The sequence below is a fragment of the Salpingoeca rosetta genome (assembly GCF_000188695.1).
Source record: "Salpingoeca rosetta unplaced genomic scaffold supercont1.12, whole genome shotgun sequence".
In the NCBI taxonomy this organism is placed as follows: Eukaryota; class Choanoflagellata; order Craspedida; family Salpingoecidae; genus Salpingoeca; species Salpingoeca rosetta.
Window position 1 is genome coordinate 1,289,688 of NW_004754922.1, and position 19,990 is coordinate 1,309,677.

At 54.6% G+C, this 19,990-nt stretch overlaps 6 protein-coding genes across 6 annotated transcripts in view; 3 read left to right on the forward strand and 3 right to left on the reverse strand.

Moving 5' to 3' along the window:
• The window catches only part of PTSG_05355 (uncharacterized protein), a 2,329-nt gene extending 890 nt beyond the window's left edge, over window positions 1–1,439 (reverse strand). The window contains exons 1-6 of the mRNA XM_004993869.1: window positions 1,342–1,439; window positions 1,039–1,102; window positions 802–866; window positions 470–609; window positions 285–319; window positions 57–160 (exon numbers count right to left, since the gene is read on the reverse strand). Of these exons, the coding sequence (XP_004993926.1) occupies window positions 57–160; window positions 285–319; window positions 470–609; window positions 802–866; window positions 1,039–1,102; window positions 1,342–1,371 (438 nt within the window). The 5' untranslated portion in view covers window positions 1,372–1,439. The remainder of the gene's footprint in view (window positions 1–56; window positions 161–284; window positions 320–469; window positions 610–801; window positions 867–1,038; window positions 1,103–1,341) is intronic.
• A 2,592-nt stretch (window positions 1,440–4,031) lies between these two features.
• On the forward strand, window positions 4,032–5,112 carry PTSG_05356 (uncharacterized protein; the record flags this gene model as incomplete). The annotated part of the gene is made up of 2 exons (XM_004993870.1): window positions 4,032–4,714; window positions 4,754–5,112. Exons 1-2 carry the CDS (start codon window positions 4,087–4,089, stop codon window positions 5,110–5,112), a joined length of 987 nt encoding a protein of 328 aa, XP_004993927.1. The 5' UTR covers window positions 4,032–4,086.
• A 482-nt stretch (window positions 5,113–5,594) lies between these two features.
• PTSG_05357 (uncharacterized protein) lies at window positions 5,595–7,022 on the reverse strand (the record flags this gene model as incomplete). Its single annotated transcript, XM_004993871.1, has 2 exons — window positions 5,595–6,881; window positions 6,903–7,022. 2 exons carry the CDS (start codon window positions 7,020–7,022, stop codon window positions 5,634–5,636), a joined length of 1,368 nt encoding a protein of 455 aa, XP_004993928.1. The 3' UTR covers window positions 5,595–5,633.
• A 236-nt stretch (window positions 7,023–7,258) lies between these two features.
• PTSG_05358 (uncharacterized protein) lies at window positions 7,259–10,090 on the forward strand (the record flags this gene model as incomplete). Its single annotated transcript, XM_004993872.1, has 2 exons — window positions 7,259–8,387; window positions 8,524–10,090. 2 exons carry the CDS (start codon window positions 7,259–7,261, stop codon window positions 9,993–9,995), a joined length of 2,601 nt encoding a protein of 866 aa, XP_004993929.1. The 3' UTR covers window positions 9,996–10,090.
• A 1,528-nt stretch (window positions 10,091–11,618) lies between these two features.
• On the reverse strand, window positions 11,619–15,864 carry PTSG_05359 (uncharacterized protein; the record flags this gene model as incomplete). Its single annotated transcript, XM_004993873.1, has 10 exons — window positions 11,619–11,821; window positions 12,170–12,289; window positions 12,474–12,504; window positions 12,713–12,809; window positions 13,141–13,216; window positions 13,481–13,603; window positions 14,032–14,506; window positions 14,735–14,887; window positions 15,082–15,279; window positions 15,424–15,864. The coding sequence occupies 10 exons, from the start codon at window positions 15,862–15,864 to the stop codon at window positions 11,742–11,744; spliced, it is 1,794 nt and encodes a 597-aa protein (XP_004993930.1). The 3' UTR covers window positions 11,619–11,741.
• Window positions 15,865–17,838: 1,974 nt separating this feature from the next.
• PTSG_05360 (T-cell receptor beta chain ANA 11) overlaps window positions 17,839–19,990 on the forward strand; it is a gene marked incomplete at its 5' end in the record, with an annotated part of 6,787 nt that continues 4,635 nt past the window's right edge. Inside the window, 6 exons of the mRNA XM_004993874.1 lie at window positions 17,839–18,077; window positions 18,309–18,399; window positions 18,616–18,711; window positions 18,798–18,983; window positions 19,255–19,389; window positions 19,620–19,748. Of these exons, the coding sequence (XP_004993931.1) occupies window positions 17,839–18,077; window positions 18,309–18,399; window positions 18,616–18,711; window positions 18,798–18,983; window positions 19,255–19,389; window positions 19,620–19,748 (876 nt within the window). The remainder of the gene's footprint in view (window positions 18,078–18,308; window positions 18,400–18,615; window positions 18,712–18,797; window positions 18,984–19,254; window positions 19,390–19,619; window positions 19,749–19,990) is intronic.

Sequence of the window (19,990 nt, forward strand, 5' to 3'; positions counted from 1 at the left end):
CCTTGCTTTCCCTCCTCCTCGTTCCCCCCTCCAACAACAAAACGGCAGCAACTGACGGTGAGCTGAACAACGGCTGTGGGCATGGACATGGCGGCGAGGCGGTCTGAGCTCGTCTTGATGTCCACCCGCCAGTCAACCTTCTTCAGCCGCGGCAGTGACACTGTGTGTGTGTGGGGGGGGGGGAAGGTGAGAGACGGCGGTGTTGTCCCCAGCCCCGCAAAAGCAGTTCTCCAAACACACACACACACACACACACACACACACACACACACACACACACTGACATTGACTATTCGCGGTCTGCTCTCGCCATGCGGGCCTGCAACAGAGTTAGTCAACAATGCAAGAGCAAGAAGCGTGAGTGAAACACGTGGCTAAATGGTGTAGGAGAGCCACACAACCAACTCGCTCACACACACACGCACGCACGCACGCACACAAACACACACGCACGCACGCACGCACGCACAAGTTGTGTGTGATGATGTTTGCGACGAGGGACTTGAGTTTGCCATGCAGTCCTGACGGCAGAGCTTCTTTGATGCCGTCTGCGGTGTTAAGGTTCTCGAATAGAACCAGGTTGATCAGCTCAATGACAGCACGGAACATCTGCAAGGGAGAACAGCAACGTAACCATGTTCAGGGTCAGTGGCAACGAGTGGTAACCTCACACAAACAAACCGGAAGAAGGACAGCCACGACAGACAACGACAGACAACGACAGACAACGACAGACAACGACAGACACCGCAGTCATGCTGACGCCCGTGCCGCAAAAGCACACGCGCAGGACTGACTGACCTCTTGCGCTTGCTGCAACTCCAAAGACATGGCAGTCGCCGATTTCTCCACCAGATCCGCAGACACTGTGATGAAACAACCACAATCAAGAACAGCACACCCTCAGTGACAACGTGCACGCGCACAGTGGACGAATGGGAGAATAAACAGACAGACAACAGACACACACACGCACACACACACAAACAGACAACAGACACACACACACACACAAACAGACATAGACACGCTTCGTACCAGTGCCAAGGCGTGCGCTGAACGCAGACACAAACACCTGGTTCACAAACCCTTTGTCGGGCGCCTGCAAACCATGCGACAACCCCGCAAACACACACGCACAAACACACACACGCACACACGCACACACAAACAAAGTGAAAGAGTTACCGTCCACGTGAGCCATGGCGTGGGAAAAGAGCAGTGGTCAACAAGCAGAACAGGGTGTCCAGCAACGTCGCCAATCTCAGCCTGTGTCGAGCGAGAAGCAACAACACGCCGAGGATGGGTCTTGTATGGGCAGTCTTTGTTTGTCAAACTCACGTTCATCAGATGCGTCAAGCCAGCCTCCATCTTCGCTGCTGGGGTTTGCGCCTTTTAGCTGTATTTTCATACAATCCTCCACAACCACAACGAGAAGTGAAGAGTCGGCTGTCCTGCTCTCACCTCGACCTGTTTCCCTCTTCCCCTTGTTCCTTTGTTCAGCTAGTTGTTCCCTTAGCTGAGTATGACGAGGAGAAAGAGAACAGGGTGCCTGCAGGCACATGTGCTGCTGCTCTCGTTGCTGTTGTTGCTGCTGACGATACCGTTCATCAGTTTGGGAAAGGTGGCCCTTGTGCAGGATGATATTGGCGCGTTTCACATCAACACGACCGATCCATCAATTCAGTCTGTGTTCTGTTCGTGAACGGCGTCAATGTGCACAAGACTCTGAGCACGCTGATGAGTACCATCTCGAAAAAACAGAGCAGCATCGATGCACAGCAGAGGTTAAACGCTGAACTCTGTCAAGTTATGAGGTGTGCCGAGGTGTTTGGGCAGCTTGGAAGATCACAGGGTGCTAGGGTGAGAAATGGAGCGGTGGCGTGCTGGCAAACAACGGCCGAACCTACGCTGCGCCATTCAACTCGCCCTCTGTGCTCATTATCAATCCTAATACCAACACCGTCGATACAACCACGGTCTCAGGTCTTGGAACAGACAACTCCAAATGGTCCGGTGCTGCGTTGGGCCACACCGGCCTCGTGTACATGTTAGCATGTTCGCTTCTCACTGGGAGACGATGCTGATCATTGAACCAAACAACAACGCTGTTGCAACAAGACAGAACTGAGCCAACAGCCACATCTCCGCCACCCCAACACACACACGCACAAGCACACACACACACGCACACCCTCATGCCCTCAAGCAAACATCAATCGCAAGCGTCGTGCCCTGCGTCCACGCTGTTCACACTGTTGTCAGGCAACACAACAACGCCTTTGAAACACGAGCGCAGAGCAAAACACTACAACCAGTTGTGACAGCTCGTGGGCAAGATACAGCTCCTCTTGTTCTCTTGTTCTCACATCACAACAGTGTACTTGCTTCACGCTGTGTGTTTGCTTTGTGGGCGATCCTCTGTGTGTGACATGTGATTTGCTGTGCATGTACATGTCCTGTGTCATGTCATGAAAGTACATCAAAGCCACTCTTAAAAGCCTGTATATATTCAACACACGCACACACACACACACTTCGGAGCTTGCTCGAGCCCCCAACCACGATATGACATCATTGCGCGATCGAGCACATTGCAGCGCAGGCCATTGTGCTAGGAAAGGTGTCCAAAGGCGTGTGACGTGTCTGTGTGTGTGAGAGAGAGAGAGAGAACTAGAGAGAGAGAGAGAGAGAGAGAGAGCGAACAGTGCTTTCTAGGGTGAGAGCAAGACCAACAACGACAGTATGCTTCTTTGCTGACAAATGAGGATCAGCAAGGGAGCAGCGTGCACAAATGCGCTTCACCGCCGGGCCAGTGCTTGCACGCAACCACGCTAGTTGAGTCAGCCCCAGAGAGCCAGTACTCGCGAAAGAAGGAAACAGGCAGTTAGAGTTGCACACACGCGGCTTTTGTTCCCTTGTTCCTCCTTTACCACCACCCCCCTTCCCCCTTTCATCGTGAACCAAACGTTGAGGCAACAAAACAAAATCGCAAATCAACGAGTATGCGGCCCACGCAACAAGGCTATCTACACTTCAACAATCATTATGTTCGCGACCTAAACCAACCCTGCACACATGTCCCTCATGTCCCAGGCGACCCAACCTTTGCATGACGTCATAGGGGGCAGTAGACCAGAACGCGCAGAGCAGCAGAAAAGAGAAGGCTGATTGTGAAGGCTGCCCAAAAAAGAGCAAAAGGGCAAGGAAGAGACAATAGACTGGAGCGAGCCCTGAGATCACGTCCCTCACAGCTCACAGCTCACTGAAAATGCAACTGAACGATGCAGCACATGTATCATGTGATGTCTATGAGAAGTGTGCAGGCCACGGAAACGAAATCGCAAACGCAAGAGGAATAGAAGTCCGCCGCGACAAGGAAATTGGGCCAGATGGAGATAGGTGAGAGGCGAGCGTGTGTGACACCACCCAACACCTCCACATTGTGCGAGTACTTGAGTGTCGCACACATACGAACACAGATGTTCATACACGTGACCAATCACCTCCCATTTTTAGCTTCCACTTTTTCCGTCATCAAGGTCATCAGAAGAGAATCTGTGTTATCTGTTCTGAGGATCGCCCCGCCAAGTGCCTAACGTCTTGGTGGCGTGGTGCAACCGCAGGCTCAGTGAGAGCAGATACGCGGCGACATCGCTCACAAAGCTTGCGTTCAGCCTGCGGAGTTAGTCTTCTCGTCTGCTCCTGCGGAAAACTGACCATTTTTTCGCATGTTTCTCCAAACAACGACGATCACAAGGAGCGCACGTGCATGATCCTCAAAGACCTGCTCTGATTCTGATAAGAGGATAAGCGAATCCCCCCCCCCCTTTGCTTTGTTAGTTTGTTGCCTATCTGGACTCTTCTTGGACGAGGGCTGAGCTCGCTAGCACAGACGAGCTGTTCGAGGCTGACGACTTGTCAAAGGCTTGTTGAAGGCGTCACGGACAGAGAAAAAAGCTCGAATCGAGAGGGCTCAACGATCGATGGTTCTCATTCTGAAACCTTGAAACACTGATTGACTGCACGCAACCAGCCAACCAACCAGCACCTCAAGTCAGCACCCTACGAGACTCCACGCAGGTCATGCACATGCAAGCACGGCACAGCTGGAGGGCCAAGGAGGTAGTGGTAGCGGCCTTGCTGTTGCTCGTGATCTTCGCCGACACCAGCAAAGCAGACCAGGGACAAGACCCGAACAACGCCTCCATCTATGTGAACGACGACGGCCACATGGTGCTGGAAGACAGCGACGCTCGCGTGTCCCTGAAAGACTTGCTGGCAGAGCTGCAGCGGCTGGGGCAAACGGTGTCCACGATGCAGACTGGCAACGCCGAGCGCGAGGAGGAAACAGCGCAGTTGCAGCTTGAAGCGGCGCAGTTACGTAAGGCCGTTTCCACGCTTGACACTCAAAGCGCAGAGCTAAACAGGACCGGGTCAGCACTGACCTCTCAAGCGGCAGAGCTGGAAGCAGAGGTGCTGCAGCTTCGTGCAGAGACGTCACTGCTCCGAACGGAAAACGCTCAGCTGCAGATGACGGCTTCCGTTGCCTTCACCCACATCACGGCCATCACGGATGCTGGCTCGTACAATGTGAGCCTCTCGTTCGCCAACAGGACCGCGTTGCTGCCACCTTCTGTGCCAGTTTACGTGGAGGCTGGGGGTGCTGGTGGAGGTGGTGGTGGCCGCTGCTCAAGCTCAAACGGGCAAACAGGTGGACTGACGTCGCTAACACACCAGTCCACATCCACAGCGTGGCTCGCCGCAAGTGGTGGAGGCGGCGGAACGAACCCTGTCACGAATGGCCCCGGTGTTTTACACGGGCGTGGAGACATTGGGCCAGTTGTAATGCTCGGACGTGGAGCTGATGGAGGCTATCCTGGCGTCGCCAACTCAAACGCTGGGCTCCCCGGCGGAAATGGCGGATATGCAGCTGGTGTATTTCGCGTGGATGTCACACCCACACAGAACACACAGCTCAACGCTGTGGTTGGGAGAGGTGGCACTGGAGCAACCAGCACCTGCGATGCGCATGGCCGCGACGGCGCTGACGGCTTTGTCATCTTCCACCTCCCTGAAGCCATTAACATCACTGTGATCCGCACCGCGTGATCGGATCTTGTTTGCATTACATCGTGCCTGCCCCACTTGTCCATCGTAGTTGAGAGAGCGTGAGTGCAAGGGTGTGGTCTTGACGAATCGCGTGCGGGTGAGGTGTTGACATGTTGCATGAAAGTGGGGTACACACATGTTGTGGTGTCTGTGCACGTTTTAGCTGTGCCAGGCGGAGCAACACCACACTGCTACCACATCACCAATACAGAATGAGTCGTGACTCAGAGAAGGCGTCGTTTATTGGCAGGGCCAGCATCATGAGTGCGGTGCTGCAGTGGACAGCTGACACATGAGAAACGAAGGTGGTGTGCCCACCAAAGTGACTGAGCACGCAATAGCGAAAGGGTGGACAGCACACTCACACAAGCAAAGAAAGCAACGAACTGACAACCAAACCAAACTAACAATCAACCAAACTAACACCTCTTCCCACCCCCTCCTTTCTCTCCCCACTCTCCACCTTCACTACCCCAAACCCCCTCCCCTCCCCCTTGCCCACCTCCCCCCATCCAACAATCTCAACACCCTGGGTGGATGACGAGCACGGTGTCCGCGTTGCGGGGGATACCGTAGATGCGGCCGTTGGGGGCGAGCACGCCGTCATACCAGCTGTAGTCGCCAGGCAAACCATCGAGGGAGGTGGTGTCCGTGGTGTTGGTGGCGGGGTCGAAGATGAGGGCGGCGGACGAGGTGCTTGGGACGCCGATGATGTTGCCGTTTGGCGCGAGGATGCCGCCAACCCACTTGCCCTCGTTTGTCGCCTCAGCGACGGTGAGCGTGCTGGTGGCATTCGTGGCCGGATCAAGCACCAGCAACGTCGGGGCATGCGCTGGCATGCCGTAGACGAGCCCGTTGCCGGCAAGCACGGCGCCCGCCCACTTCACAGATGCATCAAAGCCGCCCAGCGTTGTGGCGTCGGCCGTGAGGGTTTGCGGGTCGATGACGAGGATCGAGGCCGCAAACGTTGGAATGCAGTAGATGAGGCCATTCCCTGCCTGAGCACCGCCATACCACTTGTAAGTGTCCGCAGGAAGGGCAGACATGGTGGTGGTGTCTGCGGTGTTGGTCACGGGGTCGATGATCAGCACGGAGGCGGCAGAAAACGGCACGCCAAAGATGAGCCCGTTGTCTGCCACAACGCCGCTCGCCCACTTCTCATCGCTGCCGGAGCTGAGCGAGTGGATGCTTGTGGTGTCTGCCGTGTTGGTGTCCGGATCAATGATGAGCACTGAGGTGTTGGTCGACGGAAACATGTACACGTGCCCCGTGTGCGCCAACACGGCGCCAGCCCACTTGTACAGCTCACCACCGAATCCAGAGATGGTCGTGGTGTCCACAGCGTTGGTGCTGGGGTCGATGATGAGCACAGAACTTGCGCTGTGCGGCGCGGCGTAGATGAGGCCGTTGTTGGCCAGCACAGCACCGTGCCACTTGTCCTTGGAGGTTCCCAGCTGTTCGCCCAGTGTGCTCGCGCTGGCCCTGCACACCTTGCCTCGAAGCGCACGCACCCTTCTCAGCTGCGCATCAATCGTGGTCTGCTGGGCATCAATTGTGTTCTGTTGTGCCTGTGTTATCGCATCGTACTCCTCCAGCATGCTTTGCTGCACGGTGACTGTCTGCAACAGCGCGTCCACGTTCATCCCGTTAAGCAAAACGGGCTGACTCGTTGGATCGCTCGTGTTGACGTGGAATGCACCCGCGTCATCTTCCACCAACCAGGCCGCCGCATCGCACGCCCAGTAGGCGCGGTGAGGGTACAGCCCGTGCTGTCCAGCCAATGCCAACACCAAGATGGGAAAGAGGCAGCACAAGTCAAACGGGCGCGAGAAGGGTGGCAGCACGCTGGTGGTGCGTGTGTTTGTTGCCCTGTTTTCGTGGGGTGAAGTTTGGAAGATTATGAGCGGCATACATGAACTTCTGCAAAGGCACCGGATGTGGTGTGCCATGAAGACACACACGCACGCACACACACACACACACACACACACACACACACACACACACACACACACACACGCACACACACACACACTCACGCACACAAACACACACACACACAGACACACACACACGCACACGCGCGCGCACACAAACACGCACACGCGCGCGCGCTCACTCACACGCACACAAACACACACACACTATGGAGTGCTGGAAGCTGGTGGCTGCGCGGATCCTATCTGCAACTTACCCTGGCGATGCGTCGGGTACGCTGGAGGTGTTTGACGTGAAAGCAAAGGCTGATTGTGGCAGGGCACGCACGTTCCTCAATCTGATGCTCACCTGCCGTGAACTGTACCACGACCTGCCATGGGCCATGCCAAAGTGGTGCCTTGCCACGGTGCTCTCTCAAACGAACAACGACAAGTACAAGAGGAAGCTGGCGAGAGTGAAGATGGGGCAGCAGCCCTTGGACGTTCACAGAGGTCTCTCACAGCAGGCTGAAGTGATACCGGGAGACGACGACGCTGAGGACACGTGGAGCAAAGACTACGGCCCCAGTGTGCAAGATTGGCTGGACACTTTCCAGACTACGCTTCTTCCTCCGCTGCTGTCACCAGACGAAGACAAGGGCGGCACCGATACCGAGGATGATTGCACTGACAGTGCGGCCAGATACGCCGCCACTGTGTCGGCGTGGATGGAAGAGCGCTTCCTTGCCTACTCTTGGCTTGGTGTGACATGGGCGAGCGACCTCCCTTTCTTGCAAGCACGGTTGGCGAGCATTCGGCACAACGACTTCTGGCTGAAGTTTTCCCGGTGCGGCCGCGTCGCATTCACATGCATGCACGACCTGGAAACATGGGCAGTGGCAGAGGGTGGGGAGGAACCGTGTTGGGATGAAAAAGATCTGAGGGAGAAGGGCAAGAACCCGAGGGAGGAAAAGGCACACAACGACAACGACGACGACGACGACGACGACGACGAATGCGAGGAAAAGCAGCAACATGATGACAAACGCAAGCAGCAGCAACGCAGGCTGCACAGGCAGCGACATGATGACAAACGCAAGCAGCAGCAACACAGGCTGCACAGGCAGCGACATGATGACAAACGCAAGCAGCAGCAACACAGGCTGCACAGGCAGCGACATGATGACAAACGCAAGCAGCAGCAACACAGGCTGCAAAAGCGGATGACACCGCGAGAAGACGCGATACGCGAATCACAGCAGCAGCCGCGCGCCGCTCTGCTCTATGTCACTGTCACACTCAAGAGCCAAGCAGATGCTGACCGTTTTAAGGAGCACTACTCAACTCTCGTTGGCGATGGTGCATGTGTCCGTGCAGATAGGGTGAAGATCACCACGACTGCACCCCTGGCCTCGCTGAGAGTGTGCAGCGCAAACACGCTTGTTTTGGACTCGGGGGGGCGGTGTGTTGGACACTATCTCCTTCCATGACATAGGCCACGTTCGCTGGTTCCGCGTAATGTATGAGCAGACTGCTCTGCAAGGCGAAGTATCAAACGTCCACGGCCTCAGCCTTTTCGGCTTCAACAAGCTCAGCGATCTCAGCCTGTTTGCCGGCGTGCAAGACCTGAGGGTGGCCGTATGCCGAGGCATGGACCTGACCCCTTTTACCGCCTTGAAAAGGCTGGTGTTCGGAGGCATTGTAGCGGGTGGGCAGTCCGTTATCGCAGATGTGGATGATGTGTGCCTCAACTCCTCGTCACTTGTCACCAGCACGCTCAACGCGAAGCGGGTTTGCCTGCGCAACATGCATCTCGTGGATGCACCATCGCCGTTGCACCTTCCAAACGCCACCCACATTGAACTGCGCTTTGACGAGCTTGATCCAGACCACAACGCTGCCGAAGATGACTTCGCGGTAGACCTCCCTCCGGGACTCGACAAGCTGGTCCTTGTCCATGGGGACACGCTGGGCCCAGAGCTCCCCCGGTTTGAGCACGCCCGAGAGGCTGATCTCCAACTGTGTGACGTCCCAGACGTCGCCGAGTTGGCCTATCTAGCGCACCGTGTGGACAAGCTGGTGATCCGGGCCGATCCGTCCGACGAATTCACGGCGACCGGCTTGTCCCAGGTGCCGAACACCGTGTATGTGTGCTTGGATGACGTGAAGTGCACCAAAACCACGTCGCTGCCACCATGTGTGAAGGAACTGCACGCGATTGTTGAGGACGACGTCTCCGTCACCTGCTGGTCCCACATACCGCTTCTCTCGCTCACTGGATGGTGCATGCGGGCTTCAAACATGGGCGCCCTCTCTGGGCGGAGGCAGCTCCGCATGTCTGGTGTTGTGCTTGACGGCGAAATAAGCGACTGTGACCACGTGACCCTTTGCGATTGTCATGGCAGTGTGGTCTTCTCCCACATCACGTGGCTGAGCGTGGGCCCGCACAGGTTGCGATGGGGCCCTGATCCGCGACACACAGTGGCGCAGTGCGGCGCCAACGGCGACGGTGATGATGATGATGGCAGCGGTGGTGGGTGTGGTGGTGATGATGATGACGATGGCAGCGGTGGTGGGAGTGGGAGTGGTCATGGGAGTGGTGATGACGATGATGATGATGATGTTAATGTTGATGATGATCCTGGCCGTGGCCATGCAAAGGTCGCAGGCGATAGTGCAAAATCAGAGCGATTGCTGTGCATTGAGCGTGTGAGCGACGTGTCCACATGTCGACTGCAGCTCACCAGCATCATGAGCTTCTCCTGCTTCCACAATGTGCACCGCCTCATCCTGGAAGACTGCACGTTTGACGACCTGGCCTCGTTGACCTCAGTCACGTGCCTGGTGATTCGTGACTGCACCAGCAATGACAAGCGCTGGCAGTGGCCGAATGCAGTCCTGGTGAACCGGTCGCCAGTAGAGATGATGGAGGTGCTCACGCAGGGCAAGCGCAAGAGGAACACGTGATGTGTGTGGGTGTGAGTGTGTGTGGGGAGGAAGGGGAGGAGATGTTTGTTGGTGGAGGGAGACTTGCAGCACACACACACACACACACACACACACACACACACACACTCTCTCTCTCTCTCTCTCTCTCTCTCTCTCTCTCTCTCTCTCTCTCTGTCTCTCTCTCTCTCTCTCTCTCTCTCTCTCTCTCTCTCTCTCTCTCTCTCTCTCTCTCTCTCTCTCTCTCTCTCTCTCTCTCTCTCTCTCTCTCTCTCTCTCTCTGTTCCTTGCCTCTTGCTGTCATCTTGAACGTGCGTACAAGTTGTCTCTTCACAGGCTCCCGCCGGTGTGCGCCTTGCATATCACATCCTTGTGCTATTGCTGCTGGGTTACTTCTTCTGCCTTGCCTTGCTTAAATATCTCGCCTTGAAAGCACATTGCACGTTAGGCCGATGGGCTAATCAAAGTTGTGATGTGAGAGTGATGTCAGACAGCTGAAACGGCTGGGTGATGACAGACACAACGTTGGAGAAGACACAATGATGACGGTTTCTTGTTCAACACCAGCTAGCAGCAAAAGAAAGGACGCACGTTGAAAGATGATGCGATACTGTGAGGGCCGTGGGTGCGACTCGAGGTCGCAAACCAACAAGCACGCGTGACGGTGTTTGGCACGGAAGTGTTTGGAGCAGGACGCTCCATGGCAACAACACAAGAGTCAGAGAGTCAACAAAACAAAACATGTGTGGGCACAGCGGGCACAAGGTCACACCACAAAAGGATAAAATAGAGTCAGCCAAACTGATCTCGGAACTTGTCAACAACACTGAAGTGCGAACCCAAAACTCATATAAATCGACCGCAACGCAGTGAACACAGCAAACAAACAGCAGCTGCATCCAACCACGGAATGACGTCAGCGTGTCCGCATTCCAGTTCTTTGGCACACTTTCAGGCCATTGTGCTCCTTGTAGATTGGTTTGCAGTGGAGACACAGACGGTCACTTGTTTGTGTGCGTGGGTGGAACTATGTTCTGTTCTGCTCTGTTGGTGCTTGGTGACAAACACATTGAGACGTACAGTTGCAAGCAAGGGCTGCGCGACACTGCGTGAGCGCTTGAATGCCTGCTTGAGCGACACTCTGAAAAGGGAAGTGGCTTCTGAAAGCACTGCAGCAGGCCGGCTGCGGAAAGAAGTGGGGAAGAGGATGAAGGACAAGCGCTGAGAGCAGGAGAGCAACTTCGTTGGAGTTGTAGTCGAGGCTTTGTCGTCGTACGTGTTCATTGGTGGCAGGGAAGACTCGGGAGAGAGAGAGAGAGAGAGAGAGAGAGAGAGAGAGCTGTATGTGGGCAGGAAGCGATAGCGGACTGTTGTCGACACCGCGTCACTCACTGACTGATTCACTCACTCACTCGCATACACACACGGAGTGCAGCACCTTTGATTTGCTTGCATTCCCTGCAGTTGTCACAATTTGCTATTCGCACTTGTGTGAATGTGTTCACACAGCACATGCAACACAGTACCGAACAAAACAAAACAAAAGAGGGAAGATGAGGCAGCGGTACCTGTTTGGTAAACGCTATCCACCGCCAAGAGGCAGGACCATCAGCCAGGACAGCAACAACACCGAAAGCGCCCGCACATGCATCAACAAACCCAAGATGTTGCAAGATGTTGCAAGATGTTGGTGGTGGTGGTGGTGGTGTGAAAGTGCTGTCGCTGCCCGGTGTTGAGTGGGCACTCTGCCGTCGTGTGGCGGCTAGATTAGGGAATCTGGTCCTCGGCGGACTTGACAAAGATGGAGATGGTGGCGGAGATGATCAGGAACACAAACGTGGCAACACCTGTAGATGACGTACAACGTCGACAATGTAACATATGTACATGTGAGCACGTGTGAAGTGGGGACAGCGCAGTTGACACGATGATGATGATGATGATGATGATGATGATGATGATGATGATGATGATGATGATGATGATGATGATGATGATGATGATGATGATGATGATGATGATGATGATGATGATGATGATGATGATGATGATGATGATGATGATGATGATGAGAGGAAGAAGCGATGGCATGGTGCGTGATAATGTGATGTTCACTTTGGTGCAAAAGGAAAGAAGAGGCGCTCCCCAGCGAATCCCACCATCCATCCACCAAACACGCGCACGCACGCACGCACCTAGGCCGCCAGCGTAGCCGAGGTCGCAGTCGCCGCGGTCAAAGCGCTTGGTGCTGCCGCAGAAGCTGGCGTCCTTGAGGCCGGCGCCAAAGAGGAACAGCGCAATCATCACGCATAGAGCTGTGCACAGCAAAAGCGTCAGCAAACGACACGGTGAAGACCCATCACATCCATCGATACAAGTGAGGAACAACCACTGTAGGACGGTGGGATGAGCAAACACATCGCTGCACTGCACGCATGTACACCCGGCTGCAAAGCCCACAAACTCTGCTGCACATGCTCAATGCCACTGCTCACTCACCAGAGAGGAAGAGAAGGCCAATTTGTGGGCGCTGTTGTGGTGAAGGACGTCATCACAGACACAGACACGTTTGGAAGGAAGAGGTGGTGTCAGTCGTGACAAGGCGGCTTGAGGATTGCACCAACACGTCAGCACGCACACACACACACATGCACACATGCACGCACCCCACAACATGGAATAGTCAGCGTACGGGACAACATCACATCAGCATCACGGCAGCCATGTTGTGTCCGTACGGTGAGGCCCTTGAAGGCGCAGCATGTGAAGAGGAATAAGACGAAGCAGAGCCATATGACCATCATGGCAAAGACGAAGAGACCGGCAGTGCCGCGCCTGTCACAAATCAGCGTTTGAGTGGGGTTGCATGATTGTGTGTGTGTGTGTGTGTGTGTGTGTGTGTGTGTGTGTGTGTGTGTGTGTGTGTGTGTGTGTGTGTGTGTGTGTGTGTGTGTGTGTGTGTGTGAGGGATGTGGAAGTTAGTGGAGGAGTGAGACTGAGAGAGCAAGATACAGATAAATGCAAGCAAGACACCAAAAGTGACAACACATCCGCTCCTCTTACCCATTGACCCAAACGCTTGCAAGTGAACCCCTCAGCTTTTTTTTTTTTTTTTGCCATGACCACCAAACGCACAAAGACTCGTCAGATGTGAACGAGTACGTACCAGTACTCAATGGGGATATCCTTGGGAGAGTGGCCATAGCGCTCGCAGGTATCCAGGTCGTTCTTGTCGTAGCAGACTGTGTGCCGGGTGATAGAAAGTGGTGGGGATGAAACGATGAAGGTACGAGGGACACGGTAGGTGAGATGTGAAGAAGAAGCTCGGCAAACAGACTGTTCATCACGCCAGCTCACACATCACGCTGGCTCACGACAACTCACACACAATACGTTTGCTCACAAAACAAAGAGGGGAAAAGCCAGGCACTCGACGTTCGCACGCCCAGCAAACAAGCTCAGCACAAAGAACACAGCGTGTGAGAACAAGGAGCTACAGCACGCACAGGAGACGATGCCAATGGCCTTGGAGTTGCCCGTCAGTCCAGAGGGGGTGGTGAGCCAGAAGGGGGAGGCGATGGCCACGGTTCCGAGCACGGCGGTGAGGAGAAGGAAGAACGAGTACACGACTGCAACATGCCAAACGAAAGGGGAGAACGTGGGCAAGGTGGGGGTTGAAAGGAGGCAATATGTGTGAATCAGTCTCGCGTATTCCCTTTGTGTCGAGTACATGTACTTGTATCCCTGTGTGTTGTGTGTGTGTGTTTGGATGTTGCAATGCATATCACCCAACACACCAACGTCCCCCCCCCCCACCAACTTCACACACACACACACACACACACACACACACACACACACACACACACACACACACACACACACACACACACACTCACTCACTCACTCACTCACTCACTCACTCACTCACTCTCTCTCTCTCTCTCTCTCTCTCTCTCTCTCTCTCTCTCTCTCTCTCTCTCTCTCTCTCTCCCTCGATTCCGCTTGATGCTCGTATGAGCATCCCCCCTCATCATTATCATCATCACAAACGCACCGTACAAGCGCAAGTTGGGGCCCAACTTGAGTCTCACTTGCTCACGAGGAACCTGGCGATTACCACCGTTCACGCGCACCGCACCGGCACTGGTGCCACCCACCCCCGAGCCAAATGCTTTGAGACCTGCGGGTGCAGCTCGCATGAGAAGCGACGCTGAGGAGGACTGGGTGCTGATGGCGTTTGTGTTGTTGTCGCTGAGGGTGTTGTCGTCAGTTGTTCCACTGGCTGCTGCATGCACCCGAAACACGGCCGTGTCGGGTTGCGCGTGCAGTTGTTGCTGCTGATCGTCGACAACGCTCTCGTACAACTCTGAATCGTTCGAGGAGTTCACCCACGACCCAAAGCCTGAGGCTGGATGGTCTTCAAAACCAGACACACCATTGTCAGGTGCCATCCCTGCGCCTGCGCTGCGGGGAGCTGGCCTTGGGGGGAGCTGGGGAGCTGGCTGTGCGTTTGTGCGGGTGTTGCCGTACTGTACACGACAGTTCAACTGAGAGACAAGCAAGAACAACAGTGGGGGTGGGTGTCTTTATGAGCGTGGACTTTAACGAAAGAGCGGGTGGAGCGTAGCATGTGCATGTACGAGCGCACACACACACACATACACACGCATGTATACACGCATACACACATACATACGTATACACACACACAGTCTGATTCTCACACATGCACACACGTGTTCACACACCAGCCTTACCGTGCGTGTCATGCCTTCTTGGTTGGACGACAGGTGCTCAAGTGCGGCCGTCAGATCCTTGCACGGCGGAACGAGAGGGTGGTTGTTGAGCTGATAATCGCCATTTGCGCTCTTTTGGAGGAGATGGTGCTCGACGACTTGGTCGTGGGCGACCTGCCAAAAGCAAAAGCCAACGGCGATTCCAGCAATGTGGTGAGCATGACTGCGCTTTGTTTATGCACACACAACAGGATGCATACACACACATAACAGGATGCATCCACACACACACACACACACACACACACACGCATAAACTAGAACACAGATACACACGCAGGCACACCCCTCCTTCATATTTACCATACCAGGCTGATGGCGACTTGGTTGTCGGCCTTGCTCCGGCGCACCACGTAATCACCAAAAGCACAATCATCGCGGTCGAGGAGGAGCACCTCGGCTTCTTCGCGCCCCATCAAGGGGATGTTGGGTGGTGGCAATGCGCCATAACCATGCTGATGCCGCTGCAGTGGCGCTGCAGGAGCTTTTGGTGCGTCGGGGAGCGTCTGTTGCACAACGAGACGAAATAGAGATGAGGCATGCGCAAGAATTGAGTGTGAGAGACATACCATCCCACCATGGAGGCAAGCACACGTGCGTGCAAGCATACGGACACACCCGGACACACACACACACACACACGGACACACTTTGAGTTTGGCGATGATTGCATCCACCAGCTCAACGGGAACATCCATGTCGGGCACATCACCGCCTTCAGGAAGCCATGGGAAGTAAGCCACATTCGAGGGGAGGTGGAACTTGGTTTCTGGCTCCACAAAGTCGTCGCACATCTTGACAAGGAAGAATGGTTTTTCTTGGTCGATGATGTAGCGCAGCTCTTCGTATGTGCTGAACTTGCTTGCCGTTTGCTGTCCGTATGTGCGTGTGCCCAGCAGGACAGCCATTTTGCACCCATGCAGCGACCGGATGACCGCCCTGGCAATGTCACCACCGGGAGCAATATCGCACAAGAACACACGCAAGCCGTGCGCCTGGAGCGCCTTTTCAAGCCCCCGCGCGGCATGCCGCGCCTCGCCAAAGCGGAGGGAGATGAAGACGTCAAAGTTGTGGGTGGTGGTGGGTGGCATCTTGGGGAGCTCCAAAAAAAAAAACAGACGGAAAGGGAAGACACAGGGCAAAACAAAAGCGCACAACACGGACAAACAAGAAGTAGAGAGGAAGAGAGCACAACAAGTAGCAAGAGGATCACATGAGTCGTTTTGGGTCGTTGTTGTGTTCACACAGGGAAAAACGAAGCATCAGACCGTTGAATCGGTGGAGCAAAGTTTTGGTGCGTTCAGTAATACAACACTACTGTGTGTAAAGATTGTCCCGATTGTAGCAATCATTCCACATTCGTTTCGTTGCGAACGTCAGTTCGTTGTGGAGTTCGCAGCCTTCGAGTGCTCGAAGTGTGGTAAGAGGGGCTGCCATCACTGCGTGCGTGACGTGACAGTAGGGGACGTGTGACGGAGGAATTCTTGTGCTTGCATGCGGTGAAGGTGAACACCCACAACGCGAAACAGAACGACCACTTGCACACACATTATAAACACAAACACTACACACACCAAGACAGCAAGACCATCCGAAGGATCACCTTTTCGTTCTTGGTTTCGGTATTGGCACCACCCTTCTGCAGCAGCAGGCTCGCAATCGCTGGTTTGTTGTGCCTGCAGGCAACGTGCAGCGCCGTATTGCCCTGTTGGGAATGGGTGGGATGAAGTCCGTGTAGCGTTGGCAAAGCGTGCAAAGAAAGAACAGTCGCGGGCAGTGCTCCAGAGGGTTGAATGACATGGCTGTGTGTGCACTTGCACACACACACACACACACACACACACACACACACACACACACACACACACACACACACGGGCGCGCGCATGCCACAAGGCCACACTTCATGTAGTGAGACAGCACTACAATACAAATCCTGAACTTAAGTGTCGTGAAGGAGTATCAAGGCCGAACTTAAGGGTATCAAGGCATAGTCCTCCCGGAGTTCAGGACCAACACAGATTCCGAACCACACAACAGAACGGAACTACCACTCCTCACCAAGGACACCAACACCCAAGATCCGACCCCCTTGCTCGTCTCTCTTGACCTTGTGCCTGTCTCTACTTTCCTTGCTTGATTGTTGTCACTTATCTATCACTCCACTTATCTCATCGCCCTATCCTATTACCTGTCTTCTTTACTTGCGACTACGTCTCCCGCACAGTATACAGCAAGACCCTACTCTAAGTCCCAGTCAAACACTCTTACACACACACAGACCAGTCACATCACAACACTTCACACAGCCTCTAGTCCAAGAACAGCCGCACAGGCACCACTTCAGAGAAGCGACAACAAACAACCCCTGCAACAACAAAAGAACTCTACAACAACCAACCCTGCCTACTCATCTCATAGGATCTTGTTTCATTCTGTTTGAACCTTTTGTTGTTCCTGTTGCACGTCTCCGCGTTTCAGTCTTGGACCAACCAACTGAGCAACTGTTAATGCAATCTTTGAGTTCCGTTACATTACACAGCACAATACCCCATGAGAACAGCAGAACAGCAGAACAGCAGGCGCGGTTTACTTCTAGCTTCTTAGCTTCTATGGGAGAAAAACGATCAACACCTGTGACTGAAGACAGGAGTGGAGGACAAGCAGATACATACATGTTTCGGTGACGATCATGGAGGTGGCGTACAAGGACCATGCGCGTTATTACACCTCTTCGTACATCGAACAGTCGAACAGGCGAACAGACAGCACAGTGTGGTGGGTCTGCGTCTCTAGGTCTCTTGCAGTCTTGCGTCTGGCTTTGAGAACCATTTGCTCTTGACATTCAGTCATACAAGCGCGGCAGTGCGCCTCGATTGTGGAGCAACAGATGAAGATGTAAACAATTTTCGGCGAAAGGACTGAGAAGAACACCACGCACGACTTGCTTGCTTGGTTGTTTGTGGTGTTGGTTGTTTTGGTTTGCGCTCGCTGTCATCTCCGCTTGTTTGTCCTTCCCTTGCTCCGCTGTGCTGTGCTCTGCTTTGCTCTTATTGTGGTTGAGGATGATGATGGAGGAAGGCAGTCACACGACTGCATCGACCGTGGATGACACCAACAGCAACAGCAAGTCGCGGCGCCCTGCTGCGACGGAACCACGGGCCGCCATGGTGCGCAGCCCTTCCACGTTCAGCAACCAAGGCGCGTTGGACCACGCAGAGGATGAGGAGGCAGACAACATTGGTTTGCTGCGTGACACGGGCCGAAGCGTCTACGAGTACAAGTCCCAAGCACGTTGCTTCAAGTGAGCACTGTGTGTGTGTTTGTGTGTGTGTGCGTTTGCGTGTCTTGTGTGTGTTTGTGTGTTTGTATGTATTTGTGTGTTTGTGTGTGTGTGTGTGTGTGTTTGTGTGTGTGTGTGTTTGGGTGTGTGTACATGTGTTTGTGTGTGCATGTGTGTGATTCAATGCTTGGCGACGCTTGCGTTTCCACGGACGCACATGCTGACATGTGTGTCTGCGACGGCATGAGCTAGGAAGGTGTCCGTTTTGGCGGGCGTCATTGCATCTGTGCTGCTGCTTACGCTCATCATCGTTGTCGCGCAACAGAAGCACGCACCATCTTCGGTACAGTCAAATTTGTGTGTCTGTGTGTCTGTGTGTCCGTGTGTGTGTGCGTGGGTACGTGCGCGATGTGCGTGCGTGCGTGCGTTCGTCTTTCTTTTTCGTTGTGACGGTGTGTCTGTCGCCTTGTGCCCCGTCTGTCTGTCTTCACTTCACTGCTCGGTGCGTTTGTGCGCCATGGTAACGCATGCCACCCCTGTTGTACCTTGTGTCCAACAGTCGAGCAAAGACATCAGTCCCGATGCGGTGGTGACTGCTGCTCGCCTCATCAACTCCATCGACACATCCGCAGACCCATGCGACAACTTCTACCAGGTGTGCGTGTGTGTGTTTGTGTGCGTGCGTGTGTGTGTGTGCGTGCGTGTGTGTGTGTGTGTGTGTGTGTGTGTGTGTGTGTGCAGTCGTTCATTTTGTCTGTGCACGTGTGCGCATTGGTCATTGCGCCTCCGCTACCATCGCTCAACTCCTCACCAACACACGTGCTCGTGTCCGCTGCAGACCTGTGGCCCACTATCCCCAAGGACCAGCGCGTGTCGTATCTGACCTTCCACCTCATCAGCCGCTACACAGCCGCCATGGGCAAGGACGTGCGTGCACTGCGACAGAGAGTGCGGGGGGTAAGCGCTTGGGGCGGTATGTGCGTCTGGGTATGTGCAGTTGGCTGGGTATGGGTGGGTGTCTGGCTTCCCCGTTCATTTGTTCTCTTGCATATATATGAGCACATATAGCATTGCGTCTTTGTGTTTAATGCCACGCACACGTGAGTGGTTGGTTATCCCATCACGGCGTTTTCCACATGTTCAAACACCCCCCCCCCCACAACACCCCTGCCATTCCGCACCCCCCCCCTCTCACCAGGCCGTGTACGGGACGGCGACAGCGCCGCCGCTGTGGCGGTCGTGTGTGTCATCCACGGATGACGCACTTGGATTTGAGCTGGGTCGCCTCTTTGTTGACGAGTACTTCACCGCAGAGGCAAAGCAGAAGACAGACGTAAGGGAGGCAGGGGTGTAGGGAGAGGGGGTTCTTTTGTGCATGTCTCATGTCTGTTGTGTGTGTGTGTGCGTGCGTGTGTTTCGTGTGGCATGTATAATGTCGTGTGTATTTCGTTGTGGTGCTTCAACACAGTGCAAGCCCCATCCCCCGCCTCGATAGAAACGGCCAACCGCTTCTCACACCACCACCACCACCACGACCACCATCATCATCGCAACTGCTACCAGTCCATGGTGGAGAGCATCCGTGCTGCGTTCCTCAACCGGCTGGACAACGTCAAGTGGATGGACAAGCCGACGCGCGCCGCTGCAAAGGACAAGGCCACCGCCGTTGAGCAGAAGATCGGGTGTGTGGATGTGCGTGTGTGTGTGCGTGTGTGTGTGCGTGTGTGTGTGCGTGTGCGTGTGTGTGTGTGCGTGTGTGTGTGCATGCACACGTGCGTGCGTGTGTATGAGAGCAATGCCGTGCCTTGTTGCTCTCCATCAGCACTTCTCCCGGTGCATGCTCTCTGCTTCTTTCACACACTTTCACACACACACACACACACACACACACACACACACACACACACACACACACACACACACACACACACACA